The following is a 27,761-nucleotide window of genomic DNA, read 5'->3' as shown; positions in this document are numbered from 1 at the left end:
AGGGGCTAGTGGTCTCTCCCCCCTCTCTCTCCCCCCCTCTCTCTCTCTCTCTCTCGTATTCAGCGCAGTGCAGTGCAGTGTAGCTTACATATTCACTTCTCTCAGCGCACCGCTAACTACTGCAAACAAGTGCTATATTCATCCAGCATCATTATTTGCATGCAATGGAGCTCTTTGCAGAGGGGCTCTCTCCGAACCTGTGGATTTTTACATTGCTTTTATGGACGTCTGCGAGTGCATTTAACCTGGACACGCAAAACGTCCTCAGGAAGAATGGTCAGCCGGGCAGCCTCTTTGGATTCTCTCTAGCTTTGCACCGACAGCTTCAACCTACCGATAAAAGACTGTGAGTAGACTTTTTAGTGTCGATTATAGCGAAGATTTGCGGCGAATGATGAGTTGCGCTATTGGCGCTCCGATCATCTTCCGTCCGTTGTGCACCTGCGCCCCTTAATTTAAAACACTTGTGAGACTTTCTTCTGCAGTTGCACAGGGATACGTATTTAAGTGTATTTTAAGGAACGAAAGAAACACTTTTTTGGTGAAATGTAGGTAATAGTGTGGCCTAAGGGTGATTGGTCGGAATTAATGCAGTGCACTCAACAGTCTGTGTAGTCGATGGTATTGAGTTGCGGCATGTGGGGGGAAGGCACGGCGCTTGAAGTTAACAATGCCCAACGTGATGTGACATGTCACCAGTAGACAATGGCTTTTCTCATTCAAAGAGCGATTCCACACAGTTTACACTCTTTAAAAAAGTCTAGAAACGCTATGAAGTTGTGGGGGTTTTGGGATTTTGCGTCTGTACAGATGTTTGAGTTATATGTTTTTTCTTAATTTTACTTAGATAAGCACAAGATGGAATTTTTTTAAAGTGTGCTTGTTTTTTGACTGTACCAGTGCTTAAGTTGCCTTGGATGAGATCTACTAAAGAGATACATGAAATGCATCACTTCCCTTTTTTTTGCAGAATATTTAGATAGAGGTTTATTATGCAGTGATGGCATGGGTTTTAAATGACTTTGCTTTCTGTATGTGTTATCACGTTTTCTGCTTGTTAGACCTGTACTCTGCCTGGTGCAGTTGGTAGCTTGGAAGGGTCTATCCGAGGCTATAAAACATCTGTCGGGATGGGATCCAGGGACCCTTTATGTGAAATATGAGAAGAAGCTTGGCACCACATTTTCATCCAGATGGTTAACTTCTAGGGAAAATCCAACCTGATATATTGAATGTCGATAACTTTCTTGTAGTAAATGCCAACTGGAAGGGGTTTCTAGAGTTAAGACTGGGTGATGGCGGAGTGAAATGGAAGTGTTGGTAAGCTCAATGCTGAGATCAGTTTGAGATTTGTGATTAACGGGAATGCTGAATGATTTACTCGTAGTGTGAGGGGGGTCATTGGCTGAAAAGAACACACAGGGATTTGTGTGCGTGTGGCTGTTTGTTCATTTGTGAGTGTGTTTGAACAGTTGTGTACAATGAACAAGTGTGGTGGAAGACACCTGTTTACAGCATCTATGCTGCCAAGAAAGTGCACAGCACCTGTGAACAGGCTTGCTGTCTATGTCTGTGAATGTGATAGTAAGTGTGATGATACAGTGAAGATTCTCATATCACTGCAGTGTGAAACAATTGTGTCATTTTTTATTTTTCTGTTGCTAAAGAGAGATGCAGCTGTATCTTTCGTGCTTGTTGGATTCACACACATACTTACATGTTATTGTAACCAATAACACAATACAACCATACAAGGATTTTAAAGGTTAAAAAGTCTGTCTGATTCATGAGCTGCTTGGAATTCCTCAGCAGTTTGGTGGGATTTTCTCACTTTACTCCTAAAAGTCCGAGGGGTTAAGGTTAAATGTAGGGCAGGAAAGGAGGGTCTACAGTATAAGTGAGAGTGCAGAATGTCTTAAACTATTAGATATTATTTTGCGATCTGAATGCTGTATAGCGACATCTCATAGCTCAGGAGATTTATTGGAGTTCTATGTTGTGTTTTCATCAACTTAGTCTCTGATCCCCGATAGCACACACACACATCTGTGAGAGGTTTATTTAATGTCTGCGTTTACATCTGCAAGACGTATATTTGATTGTTTGCTCATCTGCAATATGTCATATAGATATGTAGACGTCAGGAAGATGTTTATGAGTATGTAAAACTGCCCTTTCTATCAGATGTTTCTACACAGCAGATGTTTTCCAGATCTCTAGATCTTTAGCAGGCGTCTTACAGACATACCTGTGCTATCTGGGATGTGTCTCCTCAAAATGCGTAGGGCAAATGAAACTAGAAACATATGGGACAATTCTTCAAATACATGAAGAGCTGTAAAACGAATGTGCATTGTACAGGTAAAATCATCTGGATTTGGGTCAATTGGATGTGAAGTTCATAATATAATAATAAAATCTTCAATAACACAGACTTTGCAGACGCTGCAAATCTGTGATTCAGAACTTTTCCAATACTCAAATGGAGACATTTGTCAAATTATGTTTCTCTCAGGTGAAATACTGTATGTGAGATATAGGAGACGCAATGAAAGGTTTTATTTGCTCTTCATTTAACCTCATTGACGTCTATGAGGAAAAATATATTTTGAAGGGATTCATTTCATGTGTGATTTTGTTTCATGGGTCATTCCTGCCATTAGTCTCATGTGTGTGACTGTGAATAGAGCTGAACTCCGGTGGTAAGACGGCAGAAAGCCCACTTGTGCTGCATGACTGACTGCCGCTGCACTGTTTGTCCAATGTTTCACATAGGTTATGAGAAAAAGTTAAACTTTTTTAAAATACAAGATCATTTTTGAACTGAATTGTGAGCTTGAGTTGCTTGTTTACCAGATTCCAGATTTCTAGTCGAACTGTGTGAGCCACTGCAGACTTTAGGGAATCATGTTTCCTGCATGAAAGAGGTGAACAATCGCTGTGTAACTGAGTCTCCGGCTCTCCTGGCAGATGCCATTCAGTTCACCTAGATTTCAGTAGCTGCTTCTTTTTAATGGTCTTCCTTCCTGACATTCATATAGTTTCCTGTGGTCCAAAAAGAACCAGTGCTGATCTTCTTTAGTCATCTTAGAGAAGGAAGCCACGTAATCCTCAAAACACTCAGATGGACATGTTTGTGCTGCTGTGAATGTGTTGAGCGACCGATGAACAGGTTGGCATTTGTTTACGCTGGAACAGGAGGAATCAGGGAATACGTACACCAGGCCATCTGTGCTCCTGTAACACGAGAGACTCTTCGCTGGAGGCCTCTTTTCTTTTCGGATTCTAAGACTGAACAAATCATTTGTGCCTTCTCTCAGGTGTGGTTATTGGTCGTAGGGGTATTGTGGTCATTGTGGACATTTTCTAAAGTATACATCGTTTTCTGAAGTATTAATATGAACAACACACAGATTCAATCCAATGCAGGACCTTTTGCTATTTAGGCTAGATGCACATACTGTACATGCATGCTATACCCATCATGCCAGCATAACCCAGCAAACACACAACAACCTAAAGCACATGCTAATATAACCCAACACACACACATCATAATCCAACACAACCCCAAACAAATGCATCAAACCCCAAAATTACCCAACAGAATCTGAAACAAATGCATTGCACCACAGCATAAACCCAATACACATCATAACCCAACACAACCAAAATCAATTGCTTCACATGTCAACATAACCCAACACAAACACACATAATAACCTAACGCAACCCAAACGAATACATCATACGCCAACATTGCCCAACACACCCATCAAACCTTATGTAACCTCAAACAAATGCATCATTCTCAACATGACTCAACACACACATCATAACTTAACACAACCCAAAACAAATGCATCACACCTCAACATAACCTAAAACACACATCATAACCCAACACAACCCAACACAAATGCATCAAACCCCAACATTACCCAACACACCCATCAAACCCAACAAAACCTCAAACAAAGGCATCATACCCAACTTAACCTAAAACACACATCATAATCCAACACAACCCCAAACAAATGCATCAAACCCCAAAATTACCCAACAGAATCTGAAACAAATGCATTGCACCACAGCATAAACCCAATACACATCATAACCCAACACAACCAAAATCAATTGCTTCACATGTCAACATAACCCAACACAAACACACATAATAACCTAACGCAACCCAAACGAATACATCATACGCCAACATTGCCCAACACACCCATCAAACCCTATGTAACCTCAAACAAATGCATCATTCTCAACATGACTCAACACACACATCATAACTTAACACAACCCAAAACAAATGCATCACACCTCAACATAACCTAAAACACACATCATAACCCAACACAGCCAAAAACAAATGCATCATACGCCAGCATTGCCCAACACACCCATCAAACCCAACACAACCCAACACAAATGCATCAAACCCCAACATTACCTAACACACCCATCAAACCCAACAAAACCTCAAACAAAGGCATCATACCCAACTTAACCCAAAACAAATACATCAAACCCCAACATTACCCGTGGTTTGATGCCTTTGTTTGAGGTTTTGTTTGGGTTAGCCAAAACCTCAAACAAATGCATCATTCCCAACATAACCCAACACACATATTTAACCTGTAAAGAAACACGTAACACAATATAACCCAACACCCACTTCGCACCTCAACACAACCTAAAGCAAATACACCTAACACATTCATCATCACCCTTCCAGTTCCAACACAACCCAAAACACACATAACGACCTAACCTATGGTTAAACCCAATTTTTTTGGATATATTTGCACAGCTAAACTGTAGTGGCTGCACTCTGTAGAGATAAAACATCACTCGTAACACATTTGCACAGATTGTGCCCAGTTGTGAGCTACTTAGAAGCTCCAAACAGCTGTTCCAGCTTTGGCACGGATGGTTTTGGCCTGTGTAACACACCATGTATTAGTGAAAGCTTATGCTGCTGGTGTATTTTCTGATGAAAAGATGGAAACTTCTGCATGAGTGGAATGATGAGAGCTGACAGCTGGGTCTGGTCATTTTTCCCGTTGTGTGATGACGCAGCACACCGAAACAGGTGAATCATTCCGATGACTCATGGTCATTGTAAACTGTTTAGAAGCAGGTTTTGTAGGAATAAAGGCTCAAACTTGGAGAGATTTTACAGTGTGCAAGTGATAGATTGAAGCCAGCTGCTATGAAACAGCTGTGGGTATAAAGAAAAACAACGTGCCCACACTGACCACTTTTCATTTTACTCTTCAGCACTATAATAATAATGTTCATAATGACAGCTAAAGTCTGTTCATCCAAATCAAAAATGGATTTGAAATTCACAATTTTCATTATTGCAAAGCAGCTTTACATACATCATAATATTTTTTAAATCAAAATAATACTGTATGTACGGTAGAATATATGGTATTAAGATACATGGTATTATTGCAAGTTTTTCTCTATGCGATGTACACTCACTGATGTCAATGGATTGTCAGAAATTGTAAATTATTCAATCGAAGTATATTTAATTTAGGTATATTATTATTTTCAATATTGTTTTCAGGACTGGGAGCCTAAAATTACAATATACTAGAACAATTTGCAATAATACCAAAACGTGCAGAAAGAATATATTTGTTAAAATATGTTACCGTGCATGTGTGTTGTTAAACGCAAGTTGTTTATATTTATGGATTAAACTAAATCAGCAGCCTCCCAGTGAGTAACGGTGGCAAGGAACCAAAACTCCACTATAGATGTATATGTGTATTAGAGTGGATTAAAAAAAACCTTGGGAGAGGCCAGACTCAACCGGGAGACCCAGTCCTCCTCTGGCATATTAAAATAGCACTGCTATTTTACTGCTATTTTATTTCTCTCACTACAGAGAGAAAAATGACTCTAAACTGTGAGATTCATCAGAAATAGTTCGCCAGGCTGGTTAGTGAAAAGAGGAAAGAACTAGTGATGATAGAAAAAATAGATATTTAGGTCTGTCCAGTATTATTCTGGTTCTGGATGACTGTAGGTTGTGGCTGTAGTTGTCATCATGTACTTTCACTTTTAGAAATTTGCATTGTTTGTTAGGTTAATATGTTAAAGGGGTCATATGACACGGCCAAATGAATATTATCGTTCGTAATACAATGTGTATATACGATTTAAGGTTCAAAAACGCTGTATTTTCCACATACCGTGCATGTCTGTAACCCTAACTCTCTGAAACCCACATTTTTTACGAAGCTCATGGCTCTGAGAAGCGAGGTGTGCTATGATTGGTCAGTTCACCAGTGTGTAGTGATTGGTGGAATACTGCAAGCGTGTGAGGGAAATGTGACGCCTCTTACCATATTTGGAACATCAGGTTCCTCTTCAATTGTACTGACAGGTCGCCCACCTTACTTGAGTCTACATTTGGGCGGTCTTAGTCAAATCAGACCACCAACTGAGGTAGATTTGTGGGGGTGTGGCTACACGAGGCGTTTCAGGCAGGTCTGGGTGAGCATTCGCTTTTACATAGAATGACTCTTTTGTTCCCACACTTTCATTTTTGCAATTTTACGTGTCTAATACATGCATGAGCAACTTATAACACACCAAAGACACAGAAAAACACGTATTCGCACCATATGACCCCTTTAAATCTGGTGGTGACTAAAAAACCCTCATACTGTAAAAAATGAGAAGCTTCGGTCAAATCAAACTATTTGAGCTGAATAATATTCCCTTTATGCCTGAAAAGAAGGCAGGGCAACATTCTCTGACTTCTGAAAGTAAAATGCTATTATTTCTCTGATGAGATCTTTTGTCCTTCCTTAACGGGGTGTGTCAGGGCGACTGCTCACATTCTCCACATTCAATTTTAATGATTTGTCTTGCATTAGTCCCTCAGTCCATTAATGACTCAGGGCTGAAGTGGAATCTGTGCTCTATTAGTTTTATAGCGCTAACAATAACAGTAGAAACTGTATTTTGGCAACTGTGCTTAAATTTGAGTTGGGACCATAAATCATCATGGATGGGTTTAGAATGATCCTGAGTAGTAGGGCCTAATACAGTATGTACATGATTGACAGTGCCTATTATCTCATGCTCACAATGAAACATCTCATTCATGTCTATGACGGAGAATGTGACCCATTGGAGGTCTTCGGTTTTCCCACCACTGCCTATGTGCTGATCTGAATGGACTCATCCTGGAAGGATTATGGTGTACTGGGTGCACAGATGATTATGAAATGATGAGAAAACTCCCAATACTTTAACGGTTGATCTGTCCCATGTAGGAATGTGAGTTTAATGTTTGACAAACCCAACAGTGTCTATCAGGCATGGGTTGTTGAATTCACTGTTACTAACTGTCATTCTAGTGCTTTCCAAACGTTACCGTTCACCTCGTACGTTTTTGTGGGAATGAGTTGAGGTCCAAATATTTATTTACGTACGATAATTAGGGATGCACCGAATGTTCGGCCACCGAATATATTCGGCCGAAAATAGCAAAAAACGCATGTTCGGTATTCGGCCGAATATGTGAAATGGCCGAATAAATTTTACCGAACATGACTCGAGAAACGATCAACTAGCAACCAGCGCAGAGAGAGGGAGAGAGAGAGAGAGAGAGAGAGAGAGAGAGAGAGAGCGAGAGACGTGCGCTTTATTAATGCCGCAAACATTTTGGCAGTGTGTGTGTGGAGCATTTTAAGGTGTCAGAGAAAGACTTGATTGAACTTAAAATGTAATGAAGCTGTTTAACTTAAGTTTTTAAGTTGTTGTTTGTTTTACAGTGTATAAAGACGCTATTTAGTCTATATGAACTTCCATATTTCTATAGCTTTTTGAGGATGTCCTTCAATCTTTTGGTTTCTGAGGACATTTATCAGTCATTTTGTCTTTAAAACTACAGCTCAGTCGGGCACACAATCACACATTCAGGGCCTGGAAAAATGTGACCCTGATCTTTTTTATTTAATTTGTCTCACAATAAGTTCCCTGTGTTGCATGCAAGTCTGGCAGATTGAAGCCTTTCAGTTTTTCATTTACCGAAGTGCTCTGAACAGTTCATTCACGCGGGCTTCTGGAAATGTTTCATCGGAATAACAGCTGCTCAGTGCCGCCTGTTGTGAACTGCTGTGCGTGAAGTTCAGTTTGTCTCACTGTCATGCTTTGTGGAATCTGTCTAGTAAATTCAAACAGGCCAATCGAAACAGCTTACAGTGGATGTTAGCAGTAGGCAATGAAGGAATCTCTTCTCTCGGGAAAGGCGTGTCTGGAATGAACTGTGGAAAATGGGATTGGTTGTAAAAATTCCCCCATGTTCTTCAGAAGCACGACAAATGCAGTTTTGGAAATGCAACAAATAAGATTTGGGGCTAACAGGATTTGGAATAGAAACAACACATTTCTTTGGAGCTTTTTAGCCATGCCAGATGAGATGAATGCTTTAAAGGGATCGTTCACCCAAAAATAAAAATCCTGTCATCATTTACTCACCCATTTGTCATTTCAGACCTGTTTGACTTTCTTACTTCCGCAGAACACAAAAGAAGGTATTTTAAAGACTGTTGGTAACTAACTGGCACCCATTCACTTGCATTGGTTTTGTGTCCATACAATAGAAGTGAACGAGTGCCGGCGCTGTTCAGTTATCAACTTTCTTCAAATGATCTTATTTTGTGTTCTGTGGAAGAAAGTCGTTTACAATGACAATTGAGGGTGAGTAAATGACGACGGAATTTTCATTTTTGGGTGAACTATCACTTTAAATATGATGCGGTACAGTAAAACACAATCTTTGATCTGTTCTTCTTACATTGAGTTACCTCGATTGCAATTTAGAGCTAGACTCAGAAGAGAATATTTATATTTACAGCATTTTGAGCTAGATGGCGCGTAAATTGAAAGGTTTGCTTTTCATTTAGCCTGTCAAATATTTGTTTTGCTGTTGGTGCGAATAGAGCATCCGTTTGAAGATTCACTTGGTGTTTGGTGTGAGTGAAGGGCCTTTACATGTTCTATTTCTAGTAATGTCGGTGGGAATTGTGAGTGGAAATGTGGTGTGATGTGTGTATAGGTCAGTTCTGTTGTGTTGACAGCTGTGTGTATGTAAATAATTGATTGGTTGTTTGGTGCAGCTGGCAAATGCAGGAAGACACTCAGCGGTGACAAAATCTGTCAAATCCTCTTCATCAAACAGCACCAGTACAATAGCCTGGTCATTTACTCCGTCATAATGCCAAAGACTTTTCTCTTTTTGGTCTTTCCATCAGTCTGTGGCCGTGTTTTTATGTTCTGCTGTGTACTACCTACAGGGACCGCTGCATCCATTACATTTCATATGCATGTTGTTACTTTTACAATGTTATACTTTTGCTATGATACTATCTTTCGGTACGCCACGAGACGCGTTGGTGAGAGCTCCTGGCAAACAGTTTTTTGTACTTTTGAAGTCAAGCATTTCAATGTACAAACCATAAGTGACATGACAAATAAAAATGAAACATTTATAAGCACAAAATGTATAGTTTACTAAGCTTTTTCAAAGAATTTACTCACATTCATTTCCATAAATTAGAAATTATTTTAATATGCTTGATTTTGTTCTTTAAAATAATGAATACTGATACCTTTCTATTTTAAATATGATAAAAGATATAAATATTATAACTATAGTCAAAAGTTTACTATAGAATTGTATTTGTTATTTTGGTATTTAGTACATGAATACAAATTTTATGTAAATGAAAAATGTTTTGCAGATTGTTGATTGGCGCTCCCAAGGCCAGGGCTTTGTCCAATCAGAATGCAAACATCACCGGTGGGCTGTATAGCTGTGACATCACAACACACCCCAATGATTGTAGACGGGTGGAGTTTGACAATGATGGTGAGTTTGTGTTTCACATTTCGAAAGAACAAACAGAAAATGTGATTAGAGCGTTTAAAATCTGTTCTTCAGAAATGAAATGATTGTAGTATACTAAATATCCAATTCCAACAAGTAAATGTTTACCTAGTCCAGATTTTCCATTGGAAAGCTCTTACAAATGTTCTTAAAAATCAAGCATGGATTTTTTCCAATAGCCATGAACCTTATGTACAGTACATACCTGTTCTTTTCCTAATTTGATTTATATGTACAATTGAAACGGATATAGTTACATTGTAGTATGTAAGGGATAATCCACAGCTAGCCGTGCATTAAAGGCTTTTAATGCACACCTTCCAGCCAATCAGAATCCAGTATTCAAACAGACCATGGTATAAATGCGCTTAGTATGGCTGTTTGTCTTTTCTCACAGTGGAGGATGGTGCGGAGAATAAGGAGAACCAGTGGATGGGTGTAACAGTCCAGAGTCAGGGACCTGGGGGCAAGATTGTGGTACATCAGGAACATCTATTAATGCTAATGGATCATTAATTGACTTCAGACTTCCGTGTTATCACCCCTAAACTTTACATTTCTCTCATCCTGTATAAATCTTAATGTATACTGATGTTGCTTGTATACTCAGTTCACCTGTAACTGTATTACATGAAGTCATTCCTTTTTCTCTCAGACATGTGCCCATCGTTACCAGCGCTTGTTGTTTGCGAACACAGCCCAGGAGGCACGTGACATCACTGGACGCTGTTACATGCTCAGTCAGGACCTGAGCATCGACAGCCAATCAGATGAGGATGGAGGAAACTGGAAATTCTGTGATGGACGCACCAGGGGGCATGAACGGTTCGGGGCCTGTCAGCAGGGCGTGGCTGCCACCTTCACCAAAGATTACCATTATGTTATCTTTGGAGCACCGGGGGCCTACAACTGGAAAGGTAGAATGGAAAAGGATAATTGTATCCAAAATGATTTAACATGTTTTGTATGTTTGCGTTTGACATGTTTCAGCCCATGGTATAAACATACGTGCACAAATACACACACTTATGTTTGTCTGAAGTATAGTCATTGATGGAGTTTCATTGGTGCTTGCGGGCACAAAATATTGAATATGACAAAAGCATATAGAGTGTTCAGTTATCTACATAAATGTGACATGAATGTAAAATGTCTGATTGACTAGTAAAACAACTAATGTAATTACTAAATATAAAACTACATATACTGTGATATATAAGTAATTATCTTGTCACATATTTTTCAGAATTTGAAAACAGCACTTCCTTATGTTTTATTCAATATATTTACGCAAAATATTGTTCTGTATAATTTCTTGTAATATATTAATCATTTACTGTATATATTAGGAAATATAGGCTGTTTTCTTTGCGAAAGGGTCAACATTTACCTCAGAAGCACTTACATTTATGCATTTTGCAGATGCTTTTTTCCACTTGACGTGCATTTAAGGTATACAGTTGTGGCCAAAAGTATTGGCAGTGACATACATTTTGTGTTTTGCAAAGTTTGCTGCTTGTGTATTTGTAGATGAGTTTTCCACGTTTCTATGGTATACTGGATATCTTAAAGTGACACTTCACCCAAAAATGAAAATTCTGTCATCATTTCCTCACCTTCAAGTTGTTCCAAATCTGTATAAATGTCTTTGTTCTGATGAACACAGAGAAAGATGTTTGGAAGAATGATTATAACCAGACAGATCTCGTCCCCCATTGATTACCATAGTAGGAAAAAATACAATGGCAGTCAAAAGTTCCCCAGAACTGTTTGCTGTCCTACATTCTTCAAAATATCTTCTTTTGTGTTCAACAGAACAAAACTACTATGAAAACTACTTCCTACTATGAGAGTTCAAATTTTGAGAGGGCAAAATCTGTCTGGTTATAAGCATTCTTCTGAACAAAGAAATGTATACAAATTTGGAACAACTCGAAGGCGAGCAAATGATGACAGAATTTTCATTTTTGGGTGAATTATCACTTTAAGTCAGCATATCTTTAAAGGCGTTTATTGGCAAAAACATAAAATATGCGAAGAATCAATATTTACAGCATTGACCCTTGTTCTTCATAACCTCTGTAATTCGCTCTGGCACAATGGATATAAGATTCTGGACCAAATCTTGACTGATGGCGAACCTTTCTTGCCTTATTAGCGCTCTGAGAAGATCACAATTTTTGGGCTTCTGCTTGTCCACTCACTTTTTGAGGATTGACCACAGGTTCTCTATAACGGGATTGACATCTGGGGAGTTGCTTTTTTTGCAATTATTTAAAATGCATCGGATCACTCTGTATAATCATCTTTAAACAATGTGAATGAACACCACAGCAGCTTAAAAAGAAACAGCATTTATGTCACTGCCAATACTTTTGGCCATGACTGTACATTTTGTTATGTTTGTTATTTGTTTTGTTATGTCTTCTCTGGAAATCAAACTCGGCCTTTGTGATGCTAATGCAGTTGAGCTGCAGGAACACTGGAAAACTTCCAACCAAAGCTGCCAGATTTATGTTCAATATGCATCCGAAAGTCACCGCTTTGACAATATCTGACCTCATAGATAGCATTCAGATTTTTGTTTTAATGAGCCGGCCTAAGTACACCCTGACCCGTGTTGGTGAGAAATAGAGTAGCATCTCCTACTGTCATTCCTATACTGGCTGCTTATAAATATTCAATGGACACGCTCACAAGACCATTACTCAAATACTTCATACATCAATTGTATTGTGCTGGTGGGGTTCGGCACTCAGAGCGTCTCTGTCTCATCTGTTTATCTGCAGGTATAGTGCGTGTTGAGCAGAAGAACAACACTCTGCTGGAAATGGGCTTTTTTGATGATGGTCCCTTTGAGGTCGGGGATGAAAACCGCTTGGATCCAAATCTAGTGCCAGTACCAGCCAACAGTTACTTGGGTATGTTTACGTTATTCTGTGAATTACTTTGAGTATGGGTGGGTAGAGGGTCTTGATAATAACCCGATTTCATCTACATTGTGAAAACCCGCCTTTGGTTCCTGTGTGCAAAAAAGCGGAATATTTATTATTAACATGAATAAATAACTTGCTACGTAATGTCTTAACGATAATGTGTAATGAATTTAGGTGCCGGATGGTCTGTCAGACTTTGTTCTCGTTTAAATATAATCACATATTTGAGCTATTTTATAACATATTTGAAAAACAAAGCCCATGCGAGACCCGATAGAACCATAATAGAAAAACACTGTGATTTTGCATTTCTGTACTTTCATTAGGTGTAGTATTTTTGGCGCTTGTTTGTCTGCGTGAGTCATTTCCGTTCATGAACAATTTGTTCATTTTAAAGCACTCAGTCTGATATCTCTATGTACACAGGATTCTCTCTGGATTCCGGTCACAGTATCACAGAGAAAGGAAAGCTCACCGTTGTGTCAGGAGCGCCGAGAGCCAATCACAGTGGAGCCGTGGTGTTTCTGCGGAAGGAAGGCGAAATGTCCACCATGCTCACACCTGAACACATTCTGGAAGGACCAGGCCTTGCATCATCATTTGGATATGATGTCGCCGTGGTGGACCTGAATGGAGACGGGTGGGTCAGCTCTTGATGCCTTATATGGAAAATGAGTGATGTTTATTATGCGAGGGTACGTTTCCTCCATTGGGAGCGGGCAGCTGAATTGTGTGGATTGTCCTTACAGATGGCAGGATGTTGTGGTCGGTGCGCCGCAGTTCTTCCAGAAAGATGAGGAAGTGGGCGGGGCTGTGTATGTTTACATCAATAAGGCTGGCAGGTGGAAGGACGTCAGCGCTACACGGCTGAACGGAACTAAAGACTCCATGTTTGGACTGACTGTAGAGAACATTGGAGACATTAATCTGGATTCCTTTGAAGGTTGATTGCAAGAAAACGTTTTTGACTATTTGTCGCCTTGGAAAGGTTCTACATTCTGAGCAATTTTGAGATATATTAAAGTTTTTGCACTCCGTTTGACTTTGTAGATGAAACCTATTCGTTTTTTTTTAATAGTCCCAAAATGTACACAACGTAAAGAAAAATAACATCACAACATGTAAATACGTTGTCACAGAATAAAATATGTGAATAACTCATTTTGACAAACAATGCCAGATAGAAACGTATAAGTCCAAGGCGAAGTATTGTGTAGTTTTAAATCTCAATTTATCTTTATTAAAGTGATAGTTCACCCAAAAATAGAAATTCTGACACCATTAACTCATCCTCATGTCATTTCTAACCTGTATGACTTTCTTTCTTCCGCAGAACACCAAAGAAGATATTTTGAAGGATGTTGTTAACTGGCACCCATTCACTTGCATTGGTTTTGTGTCCATACAATAGAAGTGAACGAGTGCCGGCGCTGTTCAGTTATCAACTTTCTTCAAAATATCTTCTTTTGTGTTCTGCAGAAGAAAAAAGTCATAAAGGCTTGAAGTGACAAGAGGCCGAGTAAATGATTACAGAATTTTAATTTTGGGTTGAAATATCACCTTAAATCTCCTGGGATGTTATATTTATCAATATGATTTTTGTTTTATCTTCTGTCCGTCAGATATTGCGATAGGTGCTCCATATACAGACTCAGGGTTTGGTAGTGTGTACATCTATCACGGATCTGCTGACGGCATCAATACTAAACCAGCTCAGGTTAGACGCTCTCTCTCTCTCTCTCTCTCTCTGTCGGTTCTGTTAAATGGAAATTATCAGTGAGAAATCACTTGGGTTGAGCTGAAAGCTGTAAAGGGCTTTATCAAATCTATTTTCGAACAAACCAAAATCGTACAGTCTAAAAGGTTTTCCATATGCAAGATTAAACATTGGCGAAAAAATACTTCTAAAATGTTTGATCAATTCCATTTGGTTCATAGCATTACACAGAAATTGAATAGAATATGTAAATTCTACTGTCTTTGTTTTTGACAATCTTATTAAATAACTTTCTCATGTTGTCTATTTTCTATATTGTCAAATAAATGAACAGTGTTTATAAATAGTCACAGATACTGTATGATACAGTTGTACTTCATAGATACTTACACCTTTGCAGATACTGGAGGGCAGACAGCACAACACTAAGATGTTTGGCTATTCTCTGGCCGGAAATATGGACCTTGATCAAAACTCTTATCCTGATCTTGCTGTGGGCTCTCTCTCTGATGCCGTTTTCATATACAGGTACTGAACGTTCATTTCTCGTGTCTAGGTCATTTTATCTGATGTGTGGTAACATCCCTGTCGTCTGCAGGTCCAAACCGGTCGTTAGCATCAAGACAGACGTCAAGGTCACACCGAAAGAAATCGACTTGATGCAGAAAACATGCGGCAACAGTATTTGGTATTTGGAGCTTAGACATTTTTTTGAATTATTTGCTGCACACTTTGAACATCATGAACATTCATTTTCATCATGTTGTATTTTTACACAGCTTGACTGTGGAAGCTTGTTTCTCATACAAAGCAAACCTCCCCACCTATAACCCGAAACTCAGTAAGTCTGTGTGAGAAAATGTATTTAAAGTTATTCTGCTGATGCCTTTTAAAACCTAGTGATATATGTATACAGTAGCTCCAATAAAAGCTAACCAAAGCTTTTGTGTAGGAAAGAAAGTCTAAAATCATCAAATGTTAATGTTAGTTGTTTTAGCGTATTGCAATGCTTGATTATCTTATTTTAAATCACTTTAAGCCATCTTGAGGTCCCCTTGTTGAGACCCCCTAGCGGGGGGTCCCAGACCTCCTGGATGACAAACACAGTTTTAATGATTGCTGTGAACAAAATGATCTAAAGCTCACAAATTCGACGTATTTATTTGTCTTCCAGCCATTGTCTACACATTCGAGGCAGAGTGGTACCGCAGAAAGCTGGGACTCCCATCTAGAGTTGTGTTTCTGGAGAAGAGCGACATGGATCAGGACTTCCAGTCGTCTGGCACTTTGGAGATACGGGGACAGAACAAAAAAGCTTGTTGCAAGACCAAACTCAGACTACAAGTAAATAAAGCTTGTTTGCGTCTTTAAAGGAGTAGTTCGCTATAAAATGAAAATGTCATGATAATTCACTCACCCACATGTCCGTCCGTTCTGTCGAAAACAAATTTAAGGCTTATGAGGAAAGCTTTCCAGGGTTTTTCTCTATATAATGGACTTTAACGGGGGGCTGTTGGTTAAGGTCCAAATGTCAGATTCATTGCAGCTTCGACAAGGCTCTACATGACACCAGCCAATGAATGAGGCTGTTGTCTATATCAGTGGTTCTCAAACTTTTTCGTTGTAAGGGCCCTTTTGTGAGTGCATTGCTTTGCGCCCCCCCCAAAAAAGCCTTATAATCTTAATTTTAGAATTTTAATTAAACCAATAACGTACTCAGTGATACAATGCTGGAACATCAATTATTTTGGTTGGTGGTCTTATTTTTCTGATGTTTGGTTTATAAATTTCTATATTTCATAAAGTGCCACAAAATCTGTGCCCCCCTGGACCCCCCTATCCTGGGCCCCCAGTTTGAGAACCACTGGTCTGTATGGCTTGCTCTGCCTCAGAGTGCCTCCATGTAGCTCGTCCACGACTTTACGTACTCTGTAATCACATTGGAAAGGTCAAGCGTGTAAGCGGAAAGTTCCAACCCAGCCTTTATGAGTGTGGAGAAAGAAGACCGTTCAACAGTTCTTGGATGTTGAATGACACGTTATGTCTTCGTGCAAGATTATTGTTTAAAATGGTCAGTTCGTGTGCATGTCAGGGATATTTTAATCTTTTGGAATCTACGTCACACGTGACCTTTCCAACATGATTGCGTAAGACGTGCATCGCGGAGGCATGTGCAAGCCATACATTTGTGTAAAAAGTATATTTTTTCGTTTTCTTGGAAAATTACTAATCGTTTCGCTCGACAACACCCTTATTCATCGCCTGGTGTGGTGTAGAGCCTTTTGAAGCTGCGATGAAAGGGAAATTTGGACCTTGAAGTCCATTATATGGATAAGAACCCTGGGCGGCTTGTATGACACGTGGGTGAGTGAATTAACATGACATTTTAATTTGATAGTAAACTACTCCTTTAACTGTGGTTTTCTTTTATGTTATGTTTAAGAGACTTTCTCCGAGCTATTATTAGCAACGTATATTTTGACTGATGAGTGGGATCTGTATGTGATGGTTTTCAGGAAGGCATTAGAGATAAGCTGAGAGCAGTTCCTATCGAGGTCCTTGTGGCCATTCAAAGTGCCAAGAGAGGGAAAAGACAGAGCTCCCTGCCACAACTAGTGCCAATACTGGACTCCACCGTGTCCAATAAGACCATAACTGAGGTGCGTACAGTTTTGAATTCTATTGATAAAATGCATTGCGTTTAATAATGATGTATGTTACACAAGCATTGGGCTGGTTCATTACACGAATACATTTAAAGGAAAGATTTGATTTGTGGTCCAGGTGAACTTCTTGAAGGAGGGCTGCGGCACCGATAACATCTGCCAGAGTAACTTACACCTGCAGCACAGATTCTGCTACAGAGAGACCAACCAGGATGTGTTCCCTCCACTGCCGCTGTGTGTAGCCGTAATTCAAACCCTGTATGGTGCATCGACTGTTTTTCGTGTTGTTTAAAAAGTGTGATAATGAGAAATGTTTGATTGGTCACTCAGAGAGAACGGCGTTCCGGTGATCTCTTTAAGCGATCAGAAGGACATCGCTCTGGAGGTCACAGTGAAGAACAGGAATGGAGATGACGCTCATGAAGCCAAACTGCTGGCGCACTTTGACGAATCTCTGTCGTACTCTGGATTCCGATCTTTTCGAACTACAGTGAGTGAATTACACAAACCTTCAGTTTTCTCATAAAGAAACATGCCTTCTGATGAAACCACAGGTGGTTTTCCTCATTCTGGAGACTGTGATGTGATGCTATGCCTGTTTTTCTATAGGATAAGCATGTGATCTGTGTGGCCAATCAGAACGGGTCTCTGGCAGACTGTGAGCTGGGAAACCCATTCAAACGGGATTCAGAGGTCAGTCAAGGATCCAAACATGCCATAAACGTTTGTTTTGTCTATATTTCCGTTCATGTGTAAATGTTTTTGTAGATAACGTTCTACATCATACTGAGCACCGGCAAGATATCCCTCGACACCAAAGAGGTTGAGATCGACCTTCAGCTGGAAACGTAAGTCTGATATCACATCACGATATGATATAAATCACTGTTTGTTTTACGCTTACACTGATGTTTTGGTGTAACTGCTACAGTAGCATGAAGCCTGTTTACGCTCTTAAAAATTAAGGTGCTTTACGATGCCACAGAAGAACCTTTTTTGTCTAAATGGTTCCATAAAGAGCAAAAAAGGTTCTTCGTATTTTAAAAAGGTAAGAAAGAGATGGTTCTTTAGAGCAGTGGTTCTCAAACTTTTTCGTTATAAGGCCCCCTTTGTGTTAAGTGCATCGCTTTGCGGTCCCCCATATAAAGACGTATAATCTTAAACTTAGAATTTTAATTAAACCAAAAACATTCAGTTATACAATGCTGGAACCTCAATTCTTTTGGTTGGTGGTGTCATTTTTCTGATGTTTGATTGCATAAAATCTATGATAAATTTCTATATTTCATAAAATGCCACAAAATCTGTGGCCCCCCTGGATCCATCTTGGGGCCCCCCAGGGGACCATGGCCCCCAGTTTGAGAACCACTGCTTTAGAGAACCAAAAATGGTTCTTCTTTGGCATCTGCTGTGAAGAACCTTTTAAGCACCTTTATTTTTAAGAGTGTAAGTAACTGAATGCCGAATGTGTATTGATGTGATTGTTCTCATGCAGGACCAGTTCACAGGAGGGGATGGGCAAAGTGAAGGCAAAAGCCAGGGTTGTGATTGAACTTCTGCTGTCTGTGCAAGGGTAGGCACTTTTTTGCTATTTAATCTTCTGGAAAATGCTTTGTATGACCTCAGATGACCTCAGATGAAAGTCGCAATGGCTCAGGAGAAAGCATTTGTCACAGGTCTTCCGTATAATTTGGCCCAAGAAGACGCGCCATGTGACGTCATCACAACGCGCATTCCGTCAAAACCTCCAAATTCAAGCAGAGATACCATAGAAGGGTCCGTAACACTTAAAATATGCTAACGACATCCATCGCCATCTATTATAAAAAAACTAGCCTCTGGGCTCCTTTCCTTCGTTCCGCTGAAGGCGTAGAATTAGCAGTAACGTTTTTTTGGCTAAAGCTTGCTGGCTAGTGGCTTTGAGTCAAGTCGGCCTCACCGATGTGTCACGTTCTTAAACAACACACCTGGAAACAATATAAAGCCATGGTCTACGAAGAAAGCTTTCATGTTTATTTCGGTGTGAATGAACATTCATCACAATCAACTAAACGCGGATTTCTTAAATATGCGAGGTTCATGGCATAAACCCATAAACGTTATCGCAGAGACTTTCCACAACCATAAACATGAAGCAGCATTAAACGAAACGTGATTGGTTGATTGGCCTGTCAGTCAAAATGGCCTCTTGGGCGGGCCTTAAACTTAAACGGCCAATGTTTCCAAACCTTCAGTGTGAATCTGCTCCATGACTTTTTATCATAAGAAATGCACAGTTAATGTTTTCACACGTGGTCGTTTTAAAAAAGAACCCTATTTGCCAATTCAAGTAGTATTTTGTAACTTTTTCGGTAAAACAACACCCCGCAATTTTTATCGCAAGATTTGAATAAAGCCGCTGCAAAATTAAGCATTTTTGGTCGCAGAAATGAAAAAAAAAACCTCAGCAAAATCCTCTGGGGACTGATTAAAGTCCTTTTGATAAAAGTTTTTTGAGCACATTTTTGATGGGGATAGAGTGGGTAAATTAAAAATGCTCAAATTAAAAAATTATTACTAGTGTAACATGCATATCAGTAAGAATGTTTATGTCTGATTGTTGTTTGTGTCTTCTTGTTGCTATGCAGGTTGGCCAGGCCATCTCAGGTCAATTTCGGAGGTCAAATCAGAGGCGAGAGTGCCATGAAGTCAGAGGCGGACATTGGCAGCGTGATTGAATATGAATTCAGAGTAAATGCTGAAATATACCTGAGAAATCTCTACGATATGCTATGATTTGATATATACAGTATATATGATATATGAATGAGATTATTTTGGGTTTTGCAGGTGATCAACTTGGGGAAGCCGCTGAAGTCCTTTGGAACGGCTTCTCTGAACATCCAGTGGCCCAGAGACAGCTCTTTGGGAAAATGGCTGCTGTATCTGACGAAGATCAACACCAGAGGCCTGCAGTTAGTCACCTGTTCACCTGAGAAAGAGATAAACCCTCTCGGACTCAGCGAGGTAACCCGTGATTCCAGAGCTGTTTTTGCTCAACCAAATGCAACTTTAACAAAATGAGGTCACAAATATCTGCCGTACTTTCAGGAGTCCAAGTCAACCAGAAGAAAGCGAGAGCTTGAGGAGAGGAAAGCGTCTGAAGGGAGTAAAATATCTCTTTTCGCTGACAAGCGCAAGCATAAGACGCTGGTAATGAGATTTAGTCGTTTGCATTTGTTGTGAATTCGGATTCTTAGAAACAACAGGACCAAAACGAATTCTGTAGTGAACTTGTGATCTTTATTATGTAGTCATGCACAGGAGATGCCAAATGCGTGGAGATCAAATGCCCCCTACAGGGCTTGGACAGCAGCGCGGCCATCATTTTGAAATCACGGCTGTGGAATTCAACTTTTCTTGAAGTGAGGATAAAGGAGTACCATTTTGTTGACTTGAAGTGATATTTGTCCAAGTATGTTAAAAATGTTCTCTGTGAAACAGGATTATTCAAACTACAATTACATTGAAATCATGGTGAAAGCTTCCATAAGTTTGGATGTTTCTGCCACCAACATTGTGATGAAGAATCCTGCGACACAGGTACTGCCGTCGCCTTTCTAACTACAACACAGATTCTTTGAACAATGTTAGTCTTTTTTCAGAAAAGTGGGTTAAAATGTTACATTTTTGTTATATTGTGATGTGCGTGGAGCCGGTCACTCTTTTGCTTTGGCAGCTCACTTCCCTCAATCAGATTGTATGCGAATTGTATTACTATACCCACAAAAAATATGATTATTATTATAGCAATATATTATTTTGCTGAATGTGTCATAGTATTTTCCCATCGCTAATGAATTCTTACTGTACATGCTCAGGTGAAACTGACCGTGTTTCCCGAGACAACGGTGGCTCCGTTCGGTGGAGTTCCTTGGTGGATCATTCTTGTGGCCGTATTAGCTGGAATCTTAATGCTGGCTCTCCTGGTTCTCTTACTCTGGAAGGTAAATATAAAACAGATTAAACAAGTCAGTTACATTGCTGTGAGCTACCGGGGAGAAACGTCTGGTGGAAAATGGGTTCTTCACATTTCTCTTCTCTTCGGTTGTTCTGATTGTTGTAAAGTTGTAATGCTTAACTCTGTTTTAATATATAGTTTGATATTTTTATCCAATATGCTCTAGAGAGCCGCAGAAATATTTAGTGGCTCCTTACCTTTGGACACATTGTGTCTTGATGTCATTGTGTTAGGCAACAAAATACCTAAAAAACACCAAAACAATTGGCATAACATACATGCATTTTTACAGCTTTGGAGGGTGAGACAGATGACAGAATTTTCATTTTTGGTGATATACTACACTGATATACTTAAAAACCTTGACACTAGTGGGTGAAAAAACATAGCAAAACATATAACATTAGTAGTTCCAAGAAAAGCTTTAAAGTAATTTCTAATTGCTGTGAAATGATTACTACTTGATATTTGATTTGAAGTCTGATGCAGTGACATTTAGAGTTGCCTTGGTTGCGCATACAAACATGGCGGCTCGAACACTTCCGGTGGCTTCACCTCCTGGCGCTGGTTTAGCGTTCTATGTGTATCAGTGTCTTTAGATCAAACCTTAACGTGACCTGTCTGCAATGACCCCTGAATTTGCCCCCTCTGTAGTGCGGTTTCTTCAAGCGGGCCAAGAAGGACGAGTATGACGCCGCATTTCAGAAAGCTGAGATTCACGCTCAGCCTTCCGATAAAGACAAACTGTCCACTGAGGCCTAGTTCTCCTCACAGGGTAAAACACGACCGCTGCAGCAGAGTTCGTGTCTGCATGACGTGTGGCCTAACTATTCACTAACTCATCTTTTGCTTTGACAAAAGGACGGGAAAGACACGCTCTTTCCAGACCGCGTGGCGCTGACTTTTGTCGTGTATTTTTGTCAATCGCCAGTGGATGGATGTGCTTTTAAATGTGCTGTTCTGTCAAGCATGTATTGTCCTTCACCGCCTCTTGTTGCGCAAAGCTCATAAACGCAGCGTGATTTCTTAGCACTTCATTTGAGTTGGCTTTCAAGTGACGCTTGGTTTTTAATGTGTCTTTTTCTTCTTTTCCCGTCAGTGTGGATTTTTCAAACGCTCGAAATATGAAGACAGCGTTCCGAAATATCACGCGGTGAGGATTCGTAAGGAGACGCGTCTCTTGAAAGACGGAAAGGTCATGTTAGATCCTTTCGAGAAGAAGCAGTGGATGACTTCATGGGAAGAGAACGAGAGTTACTCTTGAGACCGTCTCTGCATCCGCTGTGGACCATTTTGCATCAGGCATCTCTGATTGGGAAAGGCTGAGACTGTTGAATGGAGACATCACAGAATATCAGATGGACATGGAGATGAAGTTTTACACAGCCACGTGTTTCTGATGATGGAGAAATAACAGAGCGTCAACTCTTGGATTAGCTCTGGGCCTGAAACCTCTCCCTTAAAAAAATGTTTGTATATTTTTGAAAGATGCATGGGATACCAAGACTGAATTGTCTTGCTTTTGTTTGTAAATATTTTACAATGCAGTTTATTTATTTTGTCTCGCAATTTTGTAGTAAGATGCCTGCGGTGCATGGACTGGCCAAAGACTATTTTTGATGTCGTTCAGTAACTGTAAATGGGAATCTCAGGCAGGCAGTGGAAATAAACAGAAAGTCACTACTGGTAAAAACGTACATTGATTCTTTAGTTTAGGCTGAAATGCATCAGCGGTCGCTACTGGAGCCGTTAACTACTACTACTAAGTTCAGAGATATTGTCACCATAAAATGCTTCCAAATATCTGTTGGCTTTGAACTCCGTTGGTTGGCATTTTAACAGATTTAAGAGACAAATCTAGAATTTTTTCCCCTTAGGGCCACAAGATTTTCACAATTTTCTTTAGCTGATTCTTTGAACCTACTGTCTTCGTTTTATTGACAAATGGAAGAAAGTCCTGCACATTTGTTCAAGCTATAGTGCATACAACAAACAGCAGAAGATAGCGTATGACAAGGTACAAAACATTTTATTGGATGAAGTTCCTCTGACAGCATCATTATTTAAGAGGAAAACGCCAAAAAAACTGCAAAAACAAGGAATGATTTTGAGATTTTATACAAAAAACATCACGTCAATTGAAACATTATTCTGTAAATAAAGCATAAATCGTAAATACTGTATACAGATAATTTTATATAATGGAAAATGTTTCTTCGAACAGCAAATGATAATAAAAACACTTGAACACATTTGCGAACCTATCAAACTTAGTGTTATGTGATTTAAATAAACAAATGAACTGGTTTTGACTGCTGCAATGATGTTATTAACACTGATTAACAAAGTGTGTTGAGTCTTGATATAGTGCAAATATTTAACAACTTCTAGATCAAATGCAAGGTGTAAAAACAGCAGTAAATACCACAGTTGGATCTCTATCACACAAACACAGATGTCAGATTGAAATGCCCTTCATAAACTCAAAATACATTTGGCTTCTGCAATAACAAAGATTTCAGCACTGGTTAAATGGAAATACTTCGTGTAGTATAAGAGCTCTTCTATATTCTACATAAAACAAAATATTTTGTGTTCGCTTGTTTTGTTTTATTCAGATTCGTCTGTTTTTCCGTTACGTCTGCGAGTCTCAACACTGGACTCGGGGTCGGATCTTGTGGCAGCGCCCACTTTCATGTCCTCTGGACTTATGTTGGAATCGCTCAGGGTTTGCATGACCTGTTCTTTTGGCCTTTTCCAGGAGGGCCGAGTAGCGACCCAAAGTACCAGACCACCAAAAGCCACAATCAGCAGACCAAGAACATTAACCAAAATGGCTTCTGGTGGGGAGTCTTTATAACCAGGATTATTCCTGTGAGACAGTTAAAAAAAAAGCTGTGGTTACTGACAATAATGACTGTTACAGAAAACACAACGTACTTTTTTAAGCAACACTGAAGCCTATGATAACATTATCTTTCAACGGGTTATCACAGACAAGCTCTCTGGTGCTCCACTTACAGGGCAAATATGAGTTTCTCTGTGATGCCCATGAGAGCTGTGGCGATGACGCTGGTAAAGATGAACAGACCGCTATAGATGTGGACTGGCATTAGAGCAGCACGCACATACACTGGAGTCGCAGGTATCAGGAAGACAGCGATGCCCATAACTATCTGATTCATGAAAGAATCAAAAAACATCACACATGAGAGAGCGCTGACAATAACAAGTTACAATGTAATACATTGCAAAGAACACAATGAACACAGTAGTGTCTTTTTGACCCTTTTAAGGCGGAAAAGGCAGAACTTACTTTCTCATAAAGCATTACTGCCCACTGCTGAAACCTTGTATCTCCATATTTCGTGATTTTTATTTTTCGGCAAAAATCATTATTACTAGTCGCCCTTTATGTTTATGGAGGACAAAAAATGACTTAAGTATAAATAAATGAATGAATAAATAAATGCATGCATAAATAAGTATAAATAAATGAATGAATAAATAAATACGTGCATAAACGCAAAAATAAATAATTAAATAAATACATTGATGGAGAAATAAATACATGCAGAAATGTATAAATAATTAAATCAATAAGTAAATGAATACATAAATGCGTGAATAAATAAATCTGTCAAAAATACCAACTTTGTACCATTTTTGTAATACTACCTTTATTTCTGCGTTTTTTCAATACTTGTATTTTCCCCTTATGAACAGAAACGCATTGTGGTTTCATGCTTTGATCGATTTAATTGATTTAATTATTTATACATTTCAGAATCTATTTATTTTTTGCATGTACTTATTTAATTCTGCGTTTATTTATTCATTTATCTATTTCTGCATTTCTGCATGTATTTATTTATTCATTTATTTATACTCAAGTCATTTTTTGTCCTCCATATATGTTTGTCTCTAGGTTTTGCAAATATTTAGCCAATAAAAGTAAGTGCTTGTCCACTTTGACAACACAGTAATCATTTAAAAAGTACAGTGGTTTTCCATTTCCTGAAAAACAGCCAATTTGGACCTACAAGGTTTTAGAAGGACAGTGACGATACACTGTCCATTGTTTTAAAGGTATATTAGCAAAAAGCCTGTTGAATTTAAAGGATCAGACATGAACCATTTTCACTGTTTCCGACAAATGCAACAAAGACAAACAGTGACAACAGACTAAATGCAATGCAGCAAAAAGAATGCTACAAAAGTGTAGGACATGCTCTCATTTGTTCGTGTGGTGGTACATGTACCTGTGAAATCTTACCTGTGCTGAATAAAGTATAACCGCAGCAAGTCCCACCCAACTGTGCAGGCTGTACATGTTGGGGATATTTTTTGCATTGTGAAAATCAAACACAGCCACCAGAGAAATGACAGCTAGAATGAAAGCCAGAACATTGAGCCCGGCGTGAATAAACTTCATCATCTGCTTACTGCACTTCCATGTCCATGGCAGGCGGTACACCACAATCGCTGCAGAATAAAGTCAGGTTTAGTTAAACAACTACAGTAACTGGTCATATTACTGCTTTAGGGTGTGACTCGTCCCCTTTATAAGAAGCGTTGTTTTTGACAGGTGTGTCATGCTCTGAATTTACAAAACATAAAATGGATTTAAATTGGATTACTGTCAAACAGAGTGTTTTTACAGTACACGTAACACGTCCATCTTATGAAAAAAATCAATACCACGTTTGTGCACTATAAGACAACCTAAACAAACGTTACTACGCATGCGCGCTTATTGTGGCCCAAACTTTACTTCCGGCACACGTCCGCAAAGACTAGAGTCCCTGTTGATTATTTCTGATAACAAGCAAAAGAAATAAGTAAATTACATTAGCTAACAAGTTAAAAGTATATCTAGCCAGTATTATTTTGGGTTACCAGTAGAACTGTTACTTGGCTAAACTTAAATGCTACAAAGTTACAGGACGCATTCAACAAATTGTTTTGTTTACTACTTACCTCAAAACTTATCTAAAAACGACCGAATAAAAACTTTATTTTTAGACAGCAAGAAGTGTTGCGCAAAGATAACAATATCGCAATAGCCACTTGTAACATCGGGAAGTTTACTTGCAACCCTATCCACGTAACGTTACTGTCCGACTCCTCCGAGAGTAACGTCTCTCATTTGAACGTTACGTTCTTACGTAAACGTTTAAGTGCCGTTTTTGTTTGTTGCATGAGATGATAAAAGTTATTGTTGCTTTACAAAGTGAAAAACGTGTCCGCAGTGTTACAGGTTGCAACGGCTCTGGTTGCAACCAAAGCAAATACAAACACTGAAACTTCTTACCGATTCCCTGAAGAAAAATAAAGCCGATGAGCATTAATAACGGGTGCCAGTTAAACTCCGCCGATCCTCCATCCCAGCCGAGCCCCTCTCTGAAGTGTAAAACCCATATTAAAACACACACAATCGACAGAAAACCAACTGCTAAAGCCAGAGAGAAGAACACGAGAAAACGTTTGTTCTCCATCATCGCAAGCGGCGTGTGACAACAATGTATCGCGATCCGAAAGCACAGCTTGAAGTCACACCACACGGCCAGACACGTCGGACATACTGGATCGCTTCTGCACATTCATACCCAAACAAGAGTCTGTGATTCTGTGTCTCAAATCCTAGTTCGCAGCCTACTTGGGCAGCATGGAGACACGGAAAGGTGTGACTGTCTTGAGTAGACAGACAACACTCTAGAGCTGCGTTGTATTCGCTTATTTGTTCACTCATTCACTATTATTCCCTATAAAGCGAATGCTAAATAGTCCACTATAAGGGGAAGAAGTGAATGAAAATGAGTGAACGATTTCGGACACTGACGTAATATGACCTGCGTCTGACAGTATGGTCGCGCACATTCGTCATTACGCTTATAACGCACCTGTGTGGCTTTATGGATTGTTTAATAAAATGGTTAAAAAAAGTACAAAATGTTACTTTATTTGTCACGTTTTTGTATTAGTTTTTAATACAGAGAACAAAACAACTGTTTGCCACGCTTATTACATTTTGATACAATTATTTAATGTATTTAAAATGCACCACTGTATACATTCATTTAATCGGTTTATTCTCAAAAAGTAGAAAATAACTGTCAACAAGAACAAAGTATAAACGTGCATTCCTGACATTAACCTGATATCTATGGCATTAACGGACACTCTCACCAGCTGATTCTAATCAGACGGGTGATTCGCGCTGTATCATGGGAAATAATGAGTGAAAATCAGAATGCATTGTGGGTAAAAAGTAGTGAACGAATGTAGGGAATGAGTTGTTCACTGAGAATTCGGTCAACACCTGATATAGTGCACTATATAGGAGATAGAATTCAGACACAGCTTAGGTTTTCAAACACAGACAGACATTCCTTTTCAGTTTTGTAACTCACCGCAATTCACTTTATGCAACAAGACAATCACTTACACAGAGGTGGACGAAGTACACAACTTCCTTACTTGAGTGAAAGTACAGATACTATTGGTCAAATAT

At 39.3% G+C, this 27,761-nt stretch overlaps 2 protein-coding genes across 3 annotated transcripts; one reads left to right on the top strand and one right to left on the bottom strand.

Moving 5' to 3' along the window:
- Positions 1 to 78: 78 nt before the first annotated feature.
- Positions 79 to 23,133, top strand: itga6a (integrin, alpha 6a). 2 transcript variants are annotated; one of them, XM_057336352.1, is made up of 26 exons: positions 79 to 346; positions 9,783 to 9,910; positions 10,326 to 10,405; positions 10,584 to 10,845; positions 12,718 to 12,849; positions 13,291 to 13,504; positions 13,614 to 13,807; positions 14,487 to 14,581; positions 14,982 to 15,109; positions 15,180 to 15,269; positions 15,361 to 15,422; positions 15,756 to 15,925; positions 17,098 to 17,241; positions 17,366 to 17,481; positions 17,578 to 17,737; positions 17,857 to 17,940; positions 18,016 to 18,095; positions 18,743 to 18,820; positions 19,875 to 19,977; positions 20,077 to 20,253; positions 20,338 to 20,439; positions 20,541 to 20,651; positions 20,731 to 20,829; positions 21,108 to 21,233; positions 21,902 to 22,022; positions 22,347 to 22,460. In XM_057336352.1, exons 1-25 carry the CDS (start codon positions 165 to 167, stop codon positions 22,007 to 22,009), a joined length of 3,225 nt encoding a protein of 1,074 aa, XP_057192335.1. In that variant the 5' UTR covers positions 79 to 164; the 3' UTR covers positions 22,010 to 22,022; positions 22,347 to 22,460. The 2 variants fall into 2 exon arrangements, with proteins under 2 accessions (XP_057192335.1, XP_057192334.1); XM_057336351.1 differs by lacking the exon at positions 21,902 to 22,022 and having other exon boundaries at positions 22,347 to 23,133.
- Positions 23,134 to 23,259: 126 nt separating this feature from the next.
- On the bottom strand, positions 23,260 to 27,052 carry LOC130555843 (plasma membrane ascorbate-dependent reductase CYBRD1). Its single transcript, XM_057336353.1, has 4 exons — positions 26,562 to 27,052; positions 25,524 to 25,732; positions 24,269 to 24,423; positions 23,260 to 24,119 (listed from the first exon to the last, which is right to left on the bottom strand). Exons 1-4 carry the CDS (start codon positions 26,848 to 26,850, stop codon positions 23,858 to 23,860), a joined length of 915 nt encoding a protein of 304 aa, XP_057192336.1. The 5' UTR covers positions 26,851 to 27,052; the 3' UTR covers positions 23,260 to 23,857.
- Between the last annotated feature and the right edge of the window lie 709 nt (positions 27,053 to 27,761).

The sequence above is a fragment of the Triplophysa rosa genome, linkage group LG6, assembly GCF_024868665.1.
Source record: "Triplophysa rosa linkage group LG6, Trosa_1v2, whole genome shotgun sequence".
Classification (NCBI taxonomy): Eukaryota; Metazoa; Chordata; class Actinopteri; order Cypriniformes; family Nemacheilidae; genus Triplophysa; species Triplophysa rosa.
The sequence above is the reverse complement of the archived record's forward strand: the minus strand, read 5'-3'. Positions and strand labels throughout refer to the sequence as shown.

Coding starts and splice junctions, on each gene's coding strand:
- itga6a (XM_057336351.1), top strand. CDS start 165: ATGGAGCTCTTTGCAGAGGGGCTCTCTCCGAACCTGTGGATTTTTACA. Junction 10,406..10,583: donor GACCTGGGGGCAAGATTGTG/GTACATCAGGAA, acceptor TTTTTCTCTCAG/ACATGTGCCCATCGTTACCA. Junction 19,978..20,076: donor TGATTGAATATGAATTCAGA/GTAAATGCTGAA, acceptor TGGGTTTTGCAG/GTGATCAACTTGGGGAAGCC.
- LOC130555843 (XM_057336353.1), bottom strand. CDS start 26,850: ATGTGCAGAAGCGATCCAGTATGTCCGACGTGTCTGGCCGTGTGGTGT. Junction 25,733..26,561: donor TATTTTTCTTCAGGGAATCG/GTAAGAAGTTTC, acceptor TTTATTCTGCAG/CGATTGTGGTGTACCGCCTG. Junction 24,424..25,523: donor TTATACTTTATTCAGCACAG/GTAAGATTTCAC, acceptor TTCATGAATCAG/ATAGTTATGGGCATCGCTGT.